The sequence below is a fragment of the Coregonus lavaretus genome, assembly GCF_964263955.1.
Source record: "Coregonus lavaretus genome assembly, chromosome: 23".
Classification (NCBI taxonomy): domain Eukaryota; kingdom Metazoa; phylum Chordata; class Actinopteri; order Salmoniformes; family Salmonidae; genus Coregonus; species Coregonus lavaretus.
In genome coordinates, this window is record NC_140010.1 from 24,210,650 (window position 1) to 24,230,069 (window position 19,420).

Sequence of the window (19,420 nt, forward strand, 5' to 3'; positions counted from 1 at the left end):
TATCATTGATAAGGGTTTTCCCTCCCACTGTCCCCAGTCTTTCTCAGTATTCAATTGTAAAATAAATTAGAAAACAACTGTGATGGTTTATATCATAGAATGCAAATGCTGACTTTCTAATGACCAAGAACATTCTGTGATTTCTTATGAAACAGGCATCAGCATTGCTGTAACAACAAATTCAAACTTCTTTCTGTGGTTTCGTGAGGTTGCATGTTTTTCTACAAATAGCACATTCTCGTTAATTCCACTGGGCATACAACAACAGAACAAGATAAATATTAAATTTCAAAGTGATTACACATTTCATGCAAGGATCAAATGTACGTACACAAAAGTAAATCAGACAAATTAGAACTAGAGAACTAAAATTAAACTCTCATTTCAGAGCTGTGTGTGCATGTAGTTAAACTATTAAAATCAGTTTTATGCAGAATCAATTGTATTACCCAATGTTTTAGAAATAATTAATAATTCCCATGATTTAAGATGATTCTCTTTGTAAACATACCCCCTCTAGAGCTGAAATGGTACAAAATGACATACTGCTTTTTTGTGAACATGATTTATTTATCATGTACAGAGTGATGAAATTCAATGATGCTAGAATTCCATTCCGTTAAAAGAGCTAAACAATGGCCCGAGTGGCGCAGCGGTCTAAGGCACTGCATTGCAGGGCTAGAGGCATCACTACAGACCCGGGCTTGATCCCGGACTGTGTTGCAGCCGGCCGTGACCGGGAGACCCATGAGGTGGCGCACAATTGGCCCAGCATCGTCCGGGTTAGGGGTGGATTTGGCCGGCTGGGATGTCCTTGTCCCATCGTGCTCTAACAACTCCTTGTGTCGGGCTGGGCGCATGCACGCTGACTTCGGTCGCCAGCTGTATTGTGTTTCCTCCGACACATTCCGGGTTAAGCAAGCAGTGTGTCAAGAAGCAGTGCGGCTTGGCGGGGTTGTGTTTCGGAGGACGCATGGCTCTTGACCTTCACCTCTCCCGAGTCCGTACGGGAGTTGCAGCGATGGGACAAGACTTTAACTACCAATTGGATATCATGAAAAAGGGGTAAAAAGTACAACCCCAAAAAATATACAAAATAAAACAAAGCAAAACAACATAACTCAGCTTCAACTAAGATACGATTGGAACTTTTGTGTTTTCTCATGGAACATAATATTTAAAAAACTGTCCTGAAAGGTGTTGGAGAGAATAGGAACACACTCTTTTTTTCTTAGTGTAAAATCTACTCGATAAGCTCTCACTTCTTTCTATACCATCTTCAAAAGTGACAATCTGCCATATCCAAAAACTTGTCTCAGCCATAATGAAATGATAAAAAACGTTTTCACATTGTAAAAAAAGTTACAGCCTTCCAATGGGTCAATGTCATATTACAACTCAGAAATATTCATTCTAAAGATAATTTCATGCTGTTTTAAAAAGGGTTGCTTATTTTTTATTTGATTTATTAGGATCCCCATTAGCTGACGCCAATGGTGACAACTAGTCTTACTGGGGTCCGACACATAACGAAAAAGACATTACAGACAGAATACTTTACAATTTACATACATTTAAAAACGTGAACATGTAGTGTGTGTGTGTGTGTGCATCTATCAGTTACACATACATGTCAGTACATACACACAACAAGTAAGTCACATGGGGACTATGGCAGTCCCATAGGACGGAGCACAATTGGCCCAGCGTCGTCCGGGTTTGGCCGGTGTAAGAATTTGTTCTTAACTGACTTGCCTAGTTAAATAAAGGTTAAAAAAATTTACAATGGTGTCGTGAGGTGTTGCTTTATTCGTTTTTGGAAACCAGGTTTGCTGTTCACTTGCGCTATATAAGATGGAAGGGAGTTCCATGCACTCATGCTCTGTATAATACTGTACGTTTACTTGAATTTGTTCTGGACCTGGGTACTGTGAAAAGACCCCTGGTGGCATGTCTGGTGGGGTAAGTGTGTGTGTCATTGCTGTGTGTAAGTTGACTATGAAAACTATTTGGAATTTCCAACACATTCATGTTTCTTATAAAAACAAGAAGTGATGCAGTCAGTCTTTCCTCAACTTACCCAAGAGAGACTGGCATGTATATTATTAATATTAGCTCTCTGATTACAATGAAGAGCAAGACATGCAGCTCTGTTCTGGGCCAGCTGCAGCTTAACTAGGTCTTTCTTTGCAGCACTTGACCATATGACTGGACAAAAATCAAGATAAGATAAAACTAGAGCCTGCAGGACTTGCTTTGTGGAGTGTGGTGTCAAAAAAGCAGACCATCTCTTTATTACGGACAGACCTCTCCCCATCTTTACAACCATTAAATCTATATGTTTTGGCCATGACAGTTTACAGTCTAAGGTAACACCAAGTAATTTAGTCTCCTGAACTTGTTCAACAGCCACACCATTCATTACCAGATTCAGATGAGGTCTAGAACTTAGGGAATGATTTGTACCAAATACAATGCTCTTAGTTTTAAAGATGTTCAGTACCAGTTTATTACTGGCCACCCATTCCAAAACAGACTGCAACTCTTTGTTAAAGGGTTTCAGTGACTTCATTAGCTGTGGTTGCTGATGCGTATATGGTTGAATCGTCAGGATACATGCTTTGTTTAATGCCAGTGGAAGGTCATTGGTAAAAATGTGTTCAGATGAATAGGTGTTTACCGTGAGTTATCTTACCTGAAAATGCGATCAGATGGTTGTTCTCCCATCACCAGATCAAAACCACGCTGGAAAATTGTGTAAGGCCAGGGTCTGGTGACAAATAAGAGATAGGAGAGAGTAAGACTTATATTCAGTCAAAACCAGTTACCTGATTTCCTAGACAAGAAGGAAATGACTGATTTAAATAAAGAAACATGTTTTACTACTTTAAGTACAATGAGTAATCACAACATGTTACACTGCAATACACACAGGGCCGGCTCTAGCCTTTTGGGGGCCCTAATCGAGATTTGGTTGGGGGGCCCCTCCACCTCACTGCAAAACATTTTAGTGGTCCCCCTCTTTTCCTGCAATTCTACACATTTTGCCATGGGGAGTAGAGAAAATGTAGCAGTTTTAAAGGCCCAGTGCAGTCAAAAACATGATTTTCCCTGTGTTTTATATACATTTCCACACTATGAGGTTGGAATAATACTGTGAAATTGTGAACATGATGCCTTTTTATGCGCTTTTAGTGTAAGAACTGTTTGAAAAGACCGCCTGATATTTCAGCTTGTTTTGGTGGGATGGAGTTTTGGACTTCCATGGTGATATTACCATGCGGTAAAAAACCTAATTTTCAGTTTTTCACTCCCCACTCAGACCACTCTCAGACAGTTCTAGCAAAATTATTGCTTGAGAAATTGCTCTTTGCTCTTTACAATTTTAATTTAAAACAATCACAGTAAGGTACTTACTTAATTGTTACCAGAAATTATTTGACATTGAGATAAAAATGGTTGCATTGGACCGTTAAAACACATTTTCTGCAATTCTATACATTTTGCCATGGGGCGGAGAGAAAACGTTGCAATTTGATAAAATAAATTATGCAATTCTACTCGTTTTGTAATGACTTATGCCATGTTAATATGATATCTGAGTGGGGGTCCACTGGAGGTCAGGGCCCCTGGGCCCGTGCCCTGCGTGCCGGGTCGGTATTTGGCCATGAATACTACAATTTAGATAGCTGGCTAGACTAACTACCAATCTAAAAATTGTTAGCCGACATAGCTATTTGAGTGACTGTCAGTGACTGACATAACAAAAGAAAAACTGCTGATGCACAACCAAATTTCGAAATTGCACCTGGTGTATTCTACTATTCTGACTCTCAATGGTAAGTTGAGACCCCGACTGAGTTCCGAAGCGACCGCTTATGTTGCTTATGCCTGGAACCGACCCTGAATACACAAGCATAGTTTCTGTTTTTCTTCAGTTGTCCATTAAATATGTATTTTTCTTTTCAGCTCAAACATAAAATAAAATATGGCCTCTTTTCAGCACCCCATCTCCCAAAAACATTTCAACCAATCCCAAAAATGTGGCAGATCAAAAGTAGCGCTATGACAGTTGTTGTGGGTAAACACACTGATAAAAAAATCTGTTCCTCAGTTGCCTGACATGGGATGTGACTTAGGAGTGTGTCTATTTACCAGAACTGGGAGAGGAGAGGGGAAGAATGATGGAGATTAATAAACACAGGCAGCTTGGGGACTTGAATCTGCTACAGTGTGAGAGAAAATGTGACAAGGAGCTGCTGCCTCTCTGAGTAAGCTGTTACTATTGGCAAAAGAGCAGCTAAAACCTGATAACGGCCTCATACCAGAGGGGTCAGTCATTAAACATTTAAGTTGTGCCTGTATGCTTTCCCTGTCAAAGACTGACTGCATGGGAGAAATGGAAATCACTTGGGGAGGGAGGGAGATAAGGGAGGATGAGAAATGTGTGACACAATTCAGATGTATAGTGAAAAAAACATATTTCTAACATCAGAACTGCGAAGGCCCTATACTGTAGCAGCAGGCAAATTATTTTAAAGTGATGTATATTGGTAATAAAAGTGGGAAGCATTCTAGAATTCTGAAAAGGATTTTAAAACATCCATCTGCTTGTACTCCACATTTCATGTTAGACCCAACTATAGTGTTCACAGTTCTGCTGTGTAATAAAGCATTTTAACTAAGAGCCGCCATGTTAATATTTGATTTAGCACGCAGGACCATTAGAGGCCATATTGTCACTTACCCTTGATTTGGACCCCACTCGTTACGAATACAGAGATGCTTGTGGACAGGGTCCTTCATGTAGCCATCTAAGCATAGACAGTCACCTGCAACGGGAGTACAATAAAACAATGGCATCCATTCACCTGTCTCCCTAATTACTCCAGGACTGATTATTTTCTATTTGCCAGCAGCAGCACAGACAAAGTCTGTGTCGGATATTGCACCATATTCACTATATATTGTAGTGAGCGCATAAGGGTCTTGTTAAAAGTAGTACACTATTTAATGAATAGGGTGCCATTTTGGACACAGCCCAAGAACTGTGCAGCTTGGCTGGTCAGGCTAGTTCCTCTCCAGCAGCCTCCTGATCAGTGCTAGTTATTACAGCCATCAGAAACAGGGGAGCTGCTCTTTTCTGCTGATGCCTTCTGTCAGCACACAGGAGGAGGGATGTCGCCCTAACCTGATTCAACTAGATTGATGGGGATTCACATTGAGAGCAGGGGCCTAGCTACTGTATCCTTCCAATGACAGACATGCCCTGAGCGTGTTCTACAGGGGATACGGGGGAGAATGCATTAGCTCCTGATTATCAAATACAAATGTTAGTGCAAAGGTTAACTGTCACAGAATGCCAGGATGAAGGTAATCATATCTGATGTAGCTGCTCATATTTCCTGTACACAACTTGATGGTAAATATATTGAATAACTTATATCTGTAGGCCTGGTGTGTTAACCAGCAGTTGTTTTAGGGGTTTAAACAAGTCCAAGCATCAGGTATTCAGAGTATGAATTCTAAATGGAATTATTTCAGAGCTTAGATTGAGTGGTAATTTACTCCCTTGATAGATGGTGGGTGTATACAAATATGGATTATGTGAAATGATGAGTCATACCAATTTGAACTTCACCAGAGTTAGCTTTAACATTAAAATGCTAGTCTGGGCCCGATACATCATGCTACAATTACCATAATTAAGTACTCATAATAATAATAATATAATAATAATAATATAATAATATGCCATTTAGCAGACGCTTTTATCCAAAGCGACTTACAGTCATGCGTGCATACATTATTATTTTTTGTGTATGGGTGGTCCCGGGGATCGAACCCACTACCTTGGCGTTACAAGCGCCGTGCTCTACCAGCTGAGCTACAGAGGACCACCTAATAAAGTGATTTCTGCACATTAATGTGATGCTATTACTTTTACTGCAAATGATGGAAAGTGAAAGTGTCCTAATGTGTTATACAGGTAATGTGTTATGTTACTGGGTTCTTCGTTTCTCAAGTGACTGACTGAATAATAATGACATGTACTTAGCTATCTCAACCAAATATCCAACTAAACGGCAGTGACATGACATGCATTTGACATTAGAGTTTCCGTGAAATGAACTAATTATCATTGAACTATCAGTAATTATATCTTATTATATCTTAATTGCACAATTATCTTATTTGCAGTGACAACGCACAGGCTCAATCTATACAGGTTAGATTTAGTAAGTCCCAATACATTCATATTCCAAACACTCCTGTTATTTTTGAGTGCCACCTTGCATGAGTAAAGAGAATGCAGCTAGCTATACATATTAAATCCCTTATCCATGACGTTTTAACTCAGAATGTATGTTGGATTCATAAAATGTTCTGGTCTGCGGAACATATGTATACCAGAGAACAAAACAAAGTTTGTTTCTGTGTAATAAATGTCTGATTTGCTTGAAGGGTGAAGCAGAATATAGCAGTAAGACGAACCATTAACAACCGCCTATAGCACCTCCAGCACTCATCGCAGCCTCACACAGAGGTATGTTTCAAATTCACAATCTCTTTTAATATTTGCAGAACCACAGTTACTGTCACAACCCATCCCTGTTTTCATCAGTATATTCTCCCTGAGAAGGTTTGAGCCTGTCTTGTAGTTAGCTAGCATCTAGAACCCTGCAATCTTTCCAGGCACAGAGAGTAGAGGGGGTTTCATTAAGAATGCATCATATGAAAAACACAATGTAATTAGGCATTGCACCAGGCCTCCTATTCTATATTTCATTTTAAAAGAGAGGTGCTCAAATTATGTATTCAATTTTAAGGAATATAGGCAGTGTGTGTCCCAGTGGTCCAACCTTTTATTCATTTAGGTCTGAGAATTCACTCTTCAGTACACCGGAGACACCAGTCCATCTTGAATTATGGATGCAAAGATGGAGAGAACTCCTTTTCCCAAAAGTTATTAACATGGGATATGCTTTCTACACTGATAATCAGTAGCATTTTGTGCCATTGATCTACACACAATACCCCACAATGTGAAAGTAAAATTTTGTTTTAAGAAATGTTTACAAATTCATTAAAAATTAAAAGCTGAAATGTCTTGAGTCAATAAGTATTCAACCCCTTTGTTATGGCAAGCCTAAATACATAAATACATAAAAATGTGCTTAACAAGTCACATAATAAGTTGCATGGACTGACACTGTGTGCAATAATAGCGGTTAACATGATTTTTGAATGATTACCCCATCTCTGTAGCCCACACATATAGTTATCTGTAAGGTCCCTCAGTCGAGCAGTGAATTTCAAGCACAGATTCAACCACAAAGACCAGGGAGGTTTTCCAATGCCTCACAAAGAAGGACACCTATTGGTAGATGGGTAAAAAAAAAAGCAGACATTGAATATCCCTTTGAGCATGGTGAAGTTATTAATTACACTTTGGATGGTGTATCAATACACCCAGTCACTACAAAGATACAGGCGTCCTTCCAGTAAAGCTAAGAGAGGATCTCATGTCAAATACTGTTGAAGTAATATGGCTACAGCCCATTCTTGTGGGAAGCTGCTATAGACCACCAAGTGCTAACAGTCAGTATCTGGATAATATGTGTGAAATGCTTGAAAATGTATGTGATTTCAACAGAGAGGTATATTTTCTGGGTGACCTAAATATTGACTGGCTTTCATCAAGCTGCCCACTCAAGAAAAAGCTTCAAACTGTAGCCAGATCACAATATGGTAGCCATATCAAGAAAAACCAAAGTTCCAAAGGCTTGACCTAATATTGTGTATAAGAGGTCCTACAAGAGGTTTTGTAGTGATTCCTATGTTGATGACGTAAAGAATATTTGCTGGTTTGTGGTGTGTAATGAGGAGCAACCAGACGCTGACCTTGACACATTTATGAAATTGCTTACTCCAGTTACTAATAAGCTTCCACTTATTAAGAAAGTGACTGTAAAAACTGTTAAATCCCTGTGGATTGATGAGCAATTGAAACATTTTATGGTTGAGAGGGAGGAATGGCAAACTTACTTGCTGCATAACTGATTGGCAAACCTACTGCAAATTGAGAAATCATGTGACTAAACTATAAGAAGAAACTATACTGTGAAACAAGGATAAAGAATGATAGTAAAAAGCTTTGAAGCACCTTAAATGAAATCTTGGGCAAAAACGCAAACTCAGGTCCATTATTCATTGAATCAGATGTCTCCTTCATCACAAAACCCACTGATATTAGCAACAACACTGAACAAAAATATAAACGCAACATGTAAAGTGTTGGTCCAATGTTTAATGAGCTGAAATAAAAGATCCCAGAAATGTTCCATATGCACCAAAAGCTTATTTCTCTCAAATGCTGTGCACAAATTTTGTTTACATCCCGGTTTGTGAGCATTTCTCCTTTGCCAAGATAATTCATCCACCTGACAGGTGTGGCATATCAAGAAGCTGATTAAACAGCATAATCATTACACAGGTGCACCTTGTGCTGGGGACAATAAAAGGCCATTCTAAAATGTGCAGTTTTGTCACACATCACAATGCCACAGATGTCTCAAGTTTTGAGGGAGCGTGCAATTGGCATGCTGACTGAAGGAATGTCCACCAGAGCTGTTGCCAGAGAATTTAATGTTATTTTTCTACCATACAGTGAGGGAAATAAGTATTTGATCCCCTGCTGATTTTGTACGTTTGCCCACTGACAAAGAAATGATCAGCCTATAATTTTTATGGTAGGGTTATTTGAACAGTGAGAGACAGAATAACAACAAAAAATCCAGAAAAATGCATGTCAAAAATGTTATAAATTGGTTTGCATTTTAATGAGGGAAAGAAGTATTTGACCCCCTCTCAATCAGAAAGACTTCTGGCTCCCAGGTGTCTTTTATACAGGTAACGAGCTGAGATTAGGAGCACACTCTTAAAGGGTATAAAAGACACCTGTCCACAGAAGCAATCAATCAGATTCCAAACTCTCCACCATGGCCAAGACCAAAGAGCTCTCCAAGGATGTCAGGGACAAGATTGTAGACCTACACAAGGCTGGAATGGGCTACAAGACCATCGCCAAGCAGCTTGGTGAGAAGGTGACAACAGTTGGTGCGATTATTCGCAAATGGAAGAAACACAAAATAACTGTCAATCTCCCTCGGCTTGGGGCTCCATGCAAGATCTCACCTTGTGGAGTTGCAATGATCATGAGAACGGTGAGGAATCAGCCCAGAACTACACGGGAGGATCTTGTCAATGATCTCAAGGCAGCTGGGACCATAGTCACCAAGAAAACAATTGGTAACACACTACGCCGTAAAGGACTGAAATCCTGCAGCGCCCGCAAGGTCCCCCTGCTCAAGAAAGCACATATACAGGCCCGTCTGAAGTTTGCCAATGAACATCTGAATGATTCAGAGGAGAACAGGGTGAAAGTGTTGTGGTCAGATGAGACCAAAATCGAGCTCTTTGGCATCAACTCAACTCGCCATGTTTGGAGGAGGAGGAATGCTGCCTATGACCCCAAGAACACCATCCCCACTGTCAAACATGGAGGTGGAAACATTATGCTTTGGGGGTGTTTTTCTACTAAGGGGACAGGACAACTTCACCGCATCAAAGGGACGATGGACGGGGCCATGTACCGTCAAATCTTGGGTGATAACCTCCTTCCCTCAGCCAGGGCATTGAAAATGGGTCGTGGATGGGTATTCCAGCATGACAATGACCCAAAACACACGGCCAAGGCAACAAAGGAGTGGCTCAAGAAGAAGCACATTAAGGTCCTGGAGTGGCCTAGCCAGTCTCCAGACCTTAATCCCATAGAAAATCTGTGGAGGGAGCTGAAGGTTCGAGTTGCCAAACGTCAGCCTCGAAACCTTAATGACTTGGAGAAGATCTGCAAAGAGGAGTGGGACAAAATGCCTCCTGAGATGTGTGCAAACCTGGTGGCCAACTACAAGAAACGTCTGACCTCTGTGATTGCCAACAAGGGTTTTGCCATCAAGTACTATGTCATGTTTTGCAGAGGGGTCAAATACTTATTTCCCTCATTAAAATGCAAATCAATTTATAACATTTTTGACATGCGTTTTTCTGGATTTTTTTGTTGTTATTCTGTCTCTCACTATTCAAATAAACCTACCATTAAAATTATAGACTGATCATGTCGTTGTCAGTGGGCAAACGTACAAAATCAGCAGGGGATCAAATACTTTTTTCCCTCACTGTAAGTATTCACACCTGAGTCAATACATGATAGAATCACTTTTGGCAGCGATTACAGCTGTGAGTCATTCTGGGTAAGTCTCTAAGTGCTTTGCACACCTAGATTGTACAATATTTGCCCATTATTATATAAATACTTTTTTTCCTCACTGTAAGCAGCCTCCAACGTGGTGTTAGAGAATTTGGCAGTACGTCCAATCGGCCTCACAACCACAGACCACGTGTATGGCGTCGTGTGAGCGAGCGGTTTGCTGATGTTATTGTCGTGAACAGAGTGCTTCCCATGGTGGCGGTGGGGTTATGGTATGGGCAGGCATAAGCTACAGACAGCGAACACAACTGCATTTTATCGATGACAATTTGAATGCAAAGCGATACCGTGACAAGATCCTGATGCCCATTGTCGTGCCATTCATCCACCGCCATCACCTCCTGTTTCAGCATGATAATGCACGGCCCCATGACGCAAGGATCTGTACACAACACCTGGAAGCTGAAGATGTTCCAGTTCTTCCATGGTCTGCATACTCAGCAGACAAGTAACCCATTGAGCGTGTTTAGGATGCTCTGGATCAACGTATACTACAGTGTGTTCCAGTTCCCGTCAATATCCAGCAACTTCGCACAGCCATTGAAGAGGAGTGGGACAATATTCCACAGGCCACAATCAACAGCCTGATCAACTCTATGCATATGAGATGTGTCGCATTGCATGAGGCAAATGGTGATCACACCAGATACTGGTCCACGCCCCTACCTTTTTAAGGTATCTGGAACCAATGGATGCATATCTGTATTCCCAGTCATGTGAAATACATAGATTAAGGTCCTTATATGAACTGTACCTCAGTAAAATCTTTGAAATTGTTGCATGTTACGTTTATATTTGTGTGCAGTATACTTTAATTATTTTTTTATTGCCAAGATAAGCAAACTTAGGCATGACATGCCAGCAACAACGCTGAACCTACACATCCAAGTATAACAGACCAAATTATGAAAGACAAGCATTGTAATTTTGAATTCCGTAAAGTGAGTGTGGAAGAGGTGAAGAAAATATTGTTGTCTATCAACAATGACAAGCCACCTGGGTCTGGCAACTTGGATTGAAAATTACTGAGGATGATAGAGGACGATATTGTCACTCCTATTTGCCATCTACTCAATCTAAGCTTACAGAAACGGTGTGCCCTCAGGCCTGGAGGGAAGGAAAGTCATTCCGCTACCCAACAATAATAAAGCACCATTTACTGGCTCAAATAGCCGACCAATCAGCCTGTTATCAAAAGTAAACTTTTGGAAAAAATTGTGTTTGACCAGATACAATGTTGTTTTACAGTAAATAAATGAACAGACTTTTAGCACGCTTATAGTGAAGGGCGTTCAACATGCACGGCACATACACAAATGACTGGTGATTGGCTGAGAGAAATTGATAATTAAAAGCTTGTTGGACCTGTTTTGTAAGACTTCAGTGGGACTTTTGACATTATCAATATAATAGTATGCTGCTGTGAAAACGTATATTTTATGGCTTTACACCCCCTGCTATATTGTGGATTGAGAGTTAGCTGTCTAAAAGAACACAGAGGGTGTTCTTTAATGGTAGCCTCTCCAACATTATCCAGGTAGAACCAGGCATTCCCTAGGGCAGCTGTCTAGGCCCCTTACTTTTTTCAATCTTTACTAATGACCAAGCCCGTGTGTCTATGTATGTGGATGACTCAACACTATACACGTCAGCTACTACAGTGAGTGAAATCACTGCAACACTAAACAGAGAAATGCAGTCAGTTTGAGAATGGGTGACAAGAAATAAGTTTGTCCTAAATATTTCAGAAACCCTAAACCTCAACTAAATCTTGTAATTAACAATGTGGAAATTGATACGTTGAGGAGACTAAACTGCTTGGAGTAACCCTGGATTGTAAACTGTTATGGTGAAAACATATTGATGCAACAGTAGCTAAAATGGGGATAGGTCTGTCCATAATAAAGCGCTGCTCTACCTTCTTAACAACAATATCAACAAGGCAGGTCCTACAGGCCCTAGTTTTGTCGCACCTGGACTACTGCCCAGTCGTGTGGTCAGGTGCCACCAAGAGGGACTTAGGAAAATTACAACTGGCCCAGAACAGGGCAGCACGGCTGGCCCTTAAATGTACACATATCAAATCAAATCAAATTTTGTTTGTCATATGCGCCGAATACAACAGGTGTCACACCTTACCGTGAAATGCTTACTTACCAACAATGCAGTTCAAGAAATAGAGTTAAGAAAATATTTACTAAATAAACTAAAGTAAAAAATCTAATAAAAAGTAATACAATAAAATAATAACGAGGCTATATACAGGGGGTACCGGTACCGAGTCAATGTGCGGGGGTACAGGTTAGTCGAGGTAATTTGTACATGTAGGTAGGGGTAATGTGACTGAGCATAGATAATAAACAGCGAGTAGCAGCTGGGGGTGTCAATGTAAATAGTCCGGGTGGCCATTTGATTAATTGTTCAGCAGTCTTATGGCTTGGGGGTTGAAGCTGTTAAGGAGCCTTTTGGACCTAGACTTGGCACTCCGGTACCGCTTGCCGTGTGGTAGCAAAAAGAACAGTCTATGACTTGGGTGACTAGAGTCTTTGACAATTTTTTGACACCACCTAGTATATAGGTCCTGGATGGCAGGAAGCTTGGCCCCAGTGATGTACTGGGCCGTACGCACTACCCTCTGTAGCCGAGCAGTTGCCATACCAGGCGGTGATGCAACCGGTCAGGATGCTCTCGATGGTGCAGCTGTAGAACTTTTTGAGGATCTGGGGACCCATGCTAAATCTTTTCAGTTTCCTGAGGGGGAAAAGGTGTTGTCGTGCCCTCTTCACGACTTTCTTGGTGTATTTGGACCATGATAGTTTGTTGGTGATGTGGACACCAAGGAACTTGAAACTATTGACCCGCTCCACTGCAGCCCCGTCGATGTTAATGGGGGCCTGTTCGGCCCACCTTTTCCTGTAGTCCACGATCAGCTCCTTTGTCTTGCTCACATTGAGGGAGAGGTTGTTGTCCTGGCACCTCACTGCCAGGTCTCTGACCTCCTCCCTATAGGCTGTCTCATCGTTGTCGTTGATCAGGCCTACCGCTGTTGTGTCATCAGCAAACTTAATGATGGTGTTGGAGTCGTGCTTGGCCACGCAGTCGTGGGTGAACAGGGAGTACAGGAGGGGACTAAGCCCTTACCACCTGGGGGCGGCCCGTCAGGAAGTCCAGGATCCAGTTGCAGAGGGAGGTGTTTAGTCCCAGGGTCCTTAGCTTAGTGATGAGCTTTGTGGGCACTATAGTGTTGAACGCTAAGCTGTAGTCAATGAACAGCATTCTCACATAAGTGTTCCTTTTGTCCAGGTGGAAAAGGGCAGTGTGGAGTGCGATTGAGATTGCGTCATCTGTGGATCTGTTGGGGCGGTATGCGAATTGGAGTGGGTCTAGGGTTTGATGAGCCTTGAGAAGTTTCTACAACTTGATTAGAGTCAACCTGAGGTAAATTCAATTGATTGGACATTATTTGGAAAGGCATTCACACGTGTCTATATAAGGTCCCAAAGTTGACAGTGCATGTCAGAGCAAAAACAAAGTCATGAGGTCGAAGGAATTGTCCGTAGAGTTCCGAAACAGGATTGTGTCGAGACACAGATCTGGGGAAGGATAACAAAAAAATGCCTGCAGCATTGAAAGTCCCCAAGAACACAATGGCCTTCACCATTCTTAAAAATGGAAGAAGTTTGGAACCACCAAGACTCTTCCTAGAGCTGGCCGCCCGGCAAAACTGAGCAATCGGGGGAGAAGGGCCTTGGTCAGGGAGGTGACCAAGTACCCGATGGTCACTCTGACGGAGCTCCAGAGTTCCTCTGTGGAGATGGGAGAACCTTCCAGAAGGACAGCCATCTCTGCAGTACTCCACCAAATCAGGCCTTTATGGTAGAGTGGCCAGACGGAAGCCACCCCTCAGTAAAAGGCACATGACAGCCCGCTTGGAGCTTGCCAAAAGGCACCTAAAGGACTCTCAGACCATGAGAAACAAGATTCTCTGGTCTGATGAAACCAAGACTGAACTATTTGGCCTGAATGCCAAGCGTCACGTCTAGAGGAAACCTGGCACCATCCCTACGGTGAAGCATGGTGGTGGCAACATAATGCTGTGGGGATTATTTTCAGCGGCAGGGACTGGGACACTAGTCAGGATCGAGGGAAAGATGAACGGAGAAAAGTACAGAGAGATCCTTGATGAAAACCTGCTCCAGAGTGCTCAGGACCACAGACTGGGGCGAAGGTTCACCTTCCAACAGGACAACGACCCTAAGCACACAGCCAAGACAATGTAGGATTGGCTTCGGGACAAGTCGGGACAAGTTGCTAGTCGTCGTCGTCGGGTGAGGTTGTGTCTCTCTCTGGCGGGAGGTAAGCTTGGCTTATATGGCTTATATACATAGTTTGGGCTTTGTCGAGTAAAGCTTAAACTATGTATTTAGATTGTAGTTAGGTATTGTAGGTAGTTATCGTGGGTTGTTGTATGTAATTATTGTAGGTTAGTATTGTATTCGGCTGAGCCCGGTGAAGCACGAAGCTAGCTAACCCACTACCTGGACTAGCTGGTGGGTAGCTACTGGTAACTATTAGCAACTGTGGATAGTTGTTTCATGCCTGAGAGTACCTGTAATTATGCCAGCTAGCTGCCTACAATAATTACATACAATAATGCCTACCATTCAGCTGTTTTCTAACCTCATTATCTGAAGCGTTAACGTTAAGTAGTAAGTGGCTACTGTGCTTGAAATTTAGCTAGCTTGTTGCTACCTGGATAGCTACTAGTAAACAATAGCGAACAGACGCGAACTGGCTGAGTCAATTCAGTGGCTAGCGTTGCACTTGGCTAGCTAACAGTAGCTGCTAGGGGTAAGTTATAACCTACATTTGTGTTTTGTTTTTACATACTGGTAGCCAGAGTCGTTCAAGGGAATTCGGGACATGGGTGACTAGTTAACGTTAGCTTGGCTCTCTCTGTGTGTTCGTGCCGTGGGAGGAGGGGTTTCTTCTTTGTCTGAAAGCAATGGCTAGCTAGTATGCTAACTATTCTAGCTAACTAACTGGCTGAATAAGTTGACGACGGACTCGCTCAAGCTGTCGGGTCTAACCCACAACGTTAGACACGGATACGAATGATCTGCTTGGCGTGTTGACACACTGGTGGTTTGTTGTGGCCGAGTATTGGTGCTAAACCGTGATGTTGGAGTCTGGCATGCTAGGCTGTGGCATCATATGACTAGGTGCCCTGGACGATTTTCACGGAGGAATACTGTACCAAGTTAGCTAGCTGAATAAACTAAGTTAGTCTATTCCTAGAAAACATTGAACCGCTGTAGTTTACAACAATTATAGTTTCTGAGGTGGAAGTAGGGAGAGTTATATTTGTGTGTTTCAGTGAAACATAAGTGAGGGAGGCCCCGCTCTCTCCTTTCCCAGATGTTTAGTTCATTTCATTCCGATCTCCTTTGCATTATTGTAGCCATTTTCTGTAGCCTGTCAACTATGCCTCTGTCTATCCCTGTTCTCTCCTCTCCGCACAGGCTATACTAACGCCTCACACTGCGTGGCTGCTGCCTCTCTAACCTGGTGGTCCCTGCACGCACCACCCACGTGGAATTCCAGGTCTCAGGCAGCCTCTGGAATTGCCGTTCTGCTGGCTACAAGGCAGAGTTCATCTCAGCCTATGCTACCCTCCAGTCCCTCGACTTCTTGGCGCTGACGGAAACATGGATTACCACAGAAAACACTGCTACTCCTACTGCTCTCTCCTCGTCTGACCATGTGTCCTCGCATACCCCGAGAGCATCTGGTCAGCGGGGTGGTGGCACAGGAATCCTCATCTCTCCCAAGTGGACATTCTCTCTTTTTCCCCTGACCCATCTGTCTATCTCCTCATTTGAATTCCATGCTGTCACAGTCACTAGCCCATTCAAGCTTAACATCCTTGTCATTTATCGCCCTCCAGGTTCCCTAGGAGAGTTCTTCAATGAGCTTGACGCCTTGATAAGTTCCTTTCCTGAGGATGGCTTACCCCTCACAGTTCTGGGTGACTTCAACCTCCCTACGTCTACCTTTGACTCATTTCTCTCTGCCTCCTTCTTTCCACTCCTCTCCTCTTTTGACCTCACCCTCTCACCGTCCCCCCCTACTCTCACCGTCCCCCTGGTCCTCTGTAGCTCAGCTGGTAGAGCACGGCGCTTGTAACGCCAAGGTAGTGGGTTCGATCCCCGGGACCACCCATACACAAAAATGTATGCACGCATGACTGTAAGTCGCTTTGGATAAAAGCGTCTGCTAAATGGCATATTATTATTATTATTATTTACTCACAAGGCAGGCAATACTCTTGACCTCATCTTTACTAGATGCTGTTCTTCTACTAATCTCACTGCAACTCCCCTCCATGTCTCCGACCACTACTTTGTATCCTTTTCTCTCTCGCTCTCCTCCAACACTACTCACTCTGCCCCTACTCAGATGGTAATGTGTCGTCGCAACCTTTGCTCTCTCTCTCCCGCTACTCTCTCCTCTTCCATCCTATCATCTCTTCCCTCTGCTCAATCCTTCTCCCTCCAATCTCCTGATTCTGCCTCCTCAACCCTCCTCTTCTCCCTTTCTGCATCCTTTGACTCTCTATGTCCCCTATCCTCCTGGCCAAAACTCTTGAGCGTGCCGTCTTTAGCCAACTCTCTTGCTATCTCTCTCAGAATGACCTTCTTGATCCAAACCAGTCAGGTTTCAAGACTGGTCATTCAACTGAGACTGCTCTTCTCTGTGTTACGGAGGCTCTCCGCACTGCTAAAGCTAACTCTCTCTCCTCTGCTCTTGTCCTTCTAGACCTGTCTGCTGCCTTTGATACTGTGAACCATCAGATCCTCCTCTCCACCCTCTCCGAGCTGGGCATCTCCGGCGTGGCTCACTCTTGAATTGCGTCCTACCTGACCGGTCGCTCCTACCAAGTGGCGTGGCGAGAATCTGTCTCCGCACCACGTGCTCTCACCACTGGTGTCCCCCAGGGCTCAGTTCTAAGCCCTCTCCTATTCTCGCTATACACCAAGTCACTTGGCTCTGTCATATCCTCACATGGCCTCTCCTATCATTGCTACGCAGACGACACACAACTAATCTTCTCCTTTCCCCCTTCTGATAACCAGGTGGCGAATCGCATCTCTGCATGTCTGGCAGACATATCAGTGTGGATGACGGATCACCACCTCAAGCTGAACCTCGGCAAGACGGAGCTGCTCTTCCTCCCGGGGAAGGACTACCCGTTCCATGATCTCGCCATCACGGTTGACAACTCCGTTGTGTCCTCCTCCCAGAGTGCAAAGAGCCTTGCCGTGACCCTGGACAACACCCTGTCGTTCTCCGCTAACATCAAGGCGGTGACCCGATCCTGTAGGTTCATGCTCTACAACATTCGGAGACCCTGCCTTACACAGGAAGCGGCACAGGTCCTAATCCAGGCACTTGTCATCTCACGTCTGGATTACTGCAACTCGCTGTTGGCTGGGCTCCCTGCCTGTGCCATTAAACCCCTACAACTCATCCAGAATGCCGCAGCCCGTTTGGTGTTCAACCTTCCCAAGTTCTCTCACGTCACCCCGCTCCTCCGCACACTCCACTGGCTTCCAGTTGAAGCTCGCATCTGCTACAAGACCATGGTGCTTGCCTACAGAGCTGTGAGGGGAACGGCACCTCCGTACCTTCAGGCTCTGATCAGTCCCTACACCCAAACGAGGGCATTGCATTCATCCACCTCTGGCCTGCTGGCCCCCCTACCTCTGCGGAAGCACAGTTCCCGCTCAGCCCAGTCAAAACTGTTCGCTGCTCTGGCACCCCAATGGTGGAACAAGCTCCCTCACGACGCCAGCACAGCGGAGTCACTCACCACCTTCCGGAGACACTTGAAACCCCACCTCTTTAAGGAATACCTGGGATAGGACAAAGTAATCCTTCTACCCCCCCACCCCCCCAAAATTTTTTTATAATAATAATAATATTGTAAAGTGGTTATCCCACTGGCTATAAGGTGAATGCACCAATTTGTAAGTCGCTCTGGATAAGAGCGTCTGCTAAATGACATAAATGTAAATGTAAATGTAAGTCTCTGAATGTCCTTGAGTGGCCCAGCCAGAGCCCGGACTTGAACCCGATCTAACATCTCTGGATCTAACGCTCCCCATCCAACCTGACAGAGCTTGAGAGGATCAGGGAAGAATGGGAGAAACTCCCCAAATACAGGTGTGCCAAGCTTATAGCGTCATACCCAAGAAGACTCAAGGCTGTAATCGCTGCCAAAGGTGCTTCAACAAAGTACTGAGTAAAGGGTCTGAATACTTACATAAATGTGATATTTAAGTGTTTTATTTTTCATAAATTTGCAAAGAATTCTAAAAACCTGTTTTTGCTTTGTCATTATGGGGTGTTGTGTGTAGATTGATGAGGGAAAAAAATGATTTAATCAATTTTAGAATAAGGCTGTAACGTAACAAAACGTGAAAATAGTCAAGGGGTCTGAATACTTTCCGAATGCACTGTACACACTACCGTTCAAAAGTTTGGGGTCACTTAGAAATGTCCTTGTTTTCGAAAGAAAAGCTTTTTTTTTGTCCATTAAAATAACATCAAATTGATCAGAAATACAATGTAGATATTGTTAATGTTGTAAATGGCTATTGTAGCTGGAAACAGCTGATTGTTCATGGAATATCTACATAGGCGTACAGAGGCCCATTATCAGCAACCATCAGTCCTGTGTTCCAATGGCACGTTGTGTTTGCTAATCCAAGTTTATCATTTTAAAAGGCTAATTGATCATTAGAAAACCCTTTTTTGAACAGCTGAAAACTGTTGTGCTGATTAAAGAAGCAATAAAACTGGCCTTTTTGAGACTAGTTGAGTATCTGTAGCATCAGCAATTGTGGGTTTGATTACAGGCTCAAAATGGCCAGAAACAAATAACCTTCTTCTGAAACTCGTCAGTCTATTCTGGTTCTGAGAAATGAAGGCTATTCCATGCGAGAAATTGCCTAGAAAGATCTCGTACAACGCTGTGGACTACTCCCTTCACAGAACAGCGCAAACTGGCTCTAACCAGGATAGAAA

The 19,420-nt window shown here is 43.1% G+C and overlaps 1 protein-coding gene across 1 annotated transcript in view; it reads right to left on the minus strand.

Moving 5' to 3' along the window:
- The window catches only part of LOC311098782 (astrotactin-1-like), a gene marked incomplete at both ends in the record, with an annotated part of 287,871 nt that overhangs the window by 178,647 nt on the left and 89,804 nt on the right, over window positions 1–19,420 (minus strand). Inside the window, 2 exons of the mRNA XM_084139347.1 lie at window positions 2,696–2,770; window positions 4,748–4,832. Coding sequence (XP_083995473.1) covers window positions 2,696–2,770; window positions 4,748–4,832 — 160 coding nt within the window. The remainder of the gene's footprint in view (window positions 1–2,695; window positions 2,771–4,747; window positions 4,833–19,420) is intronic.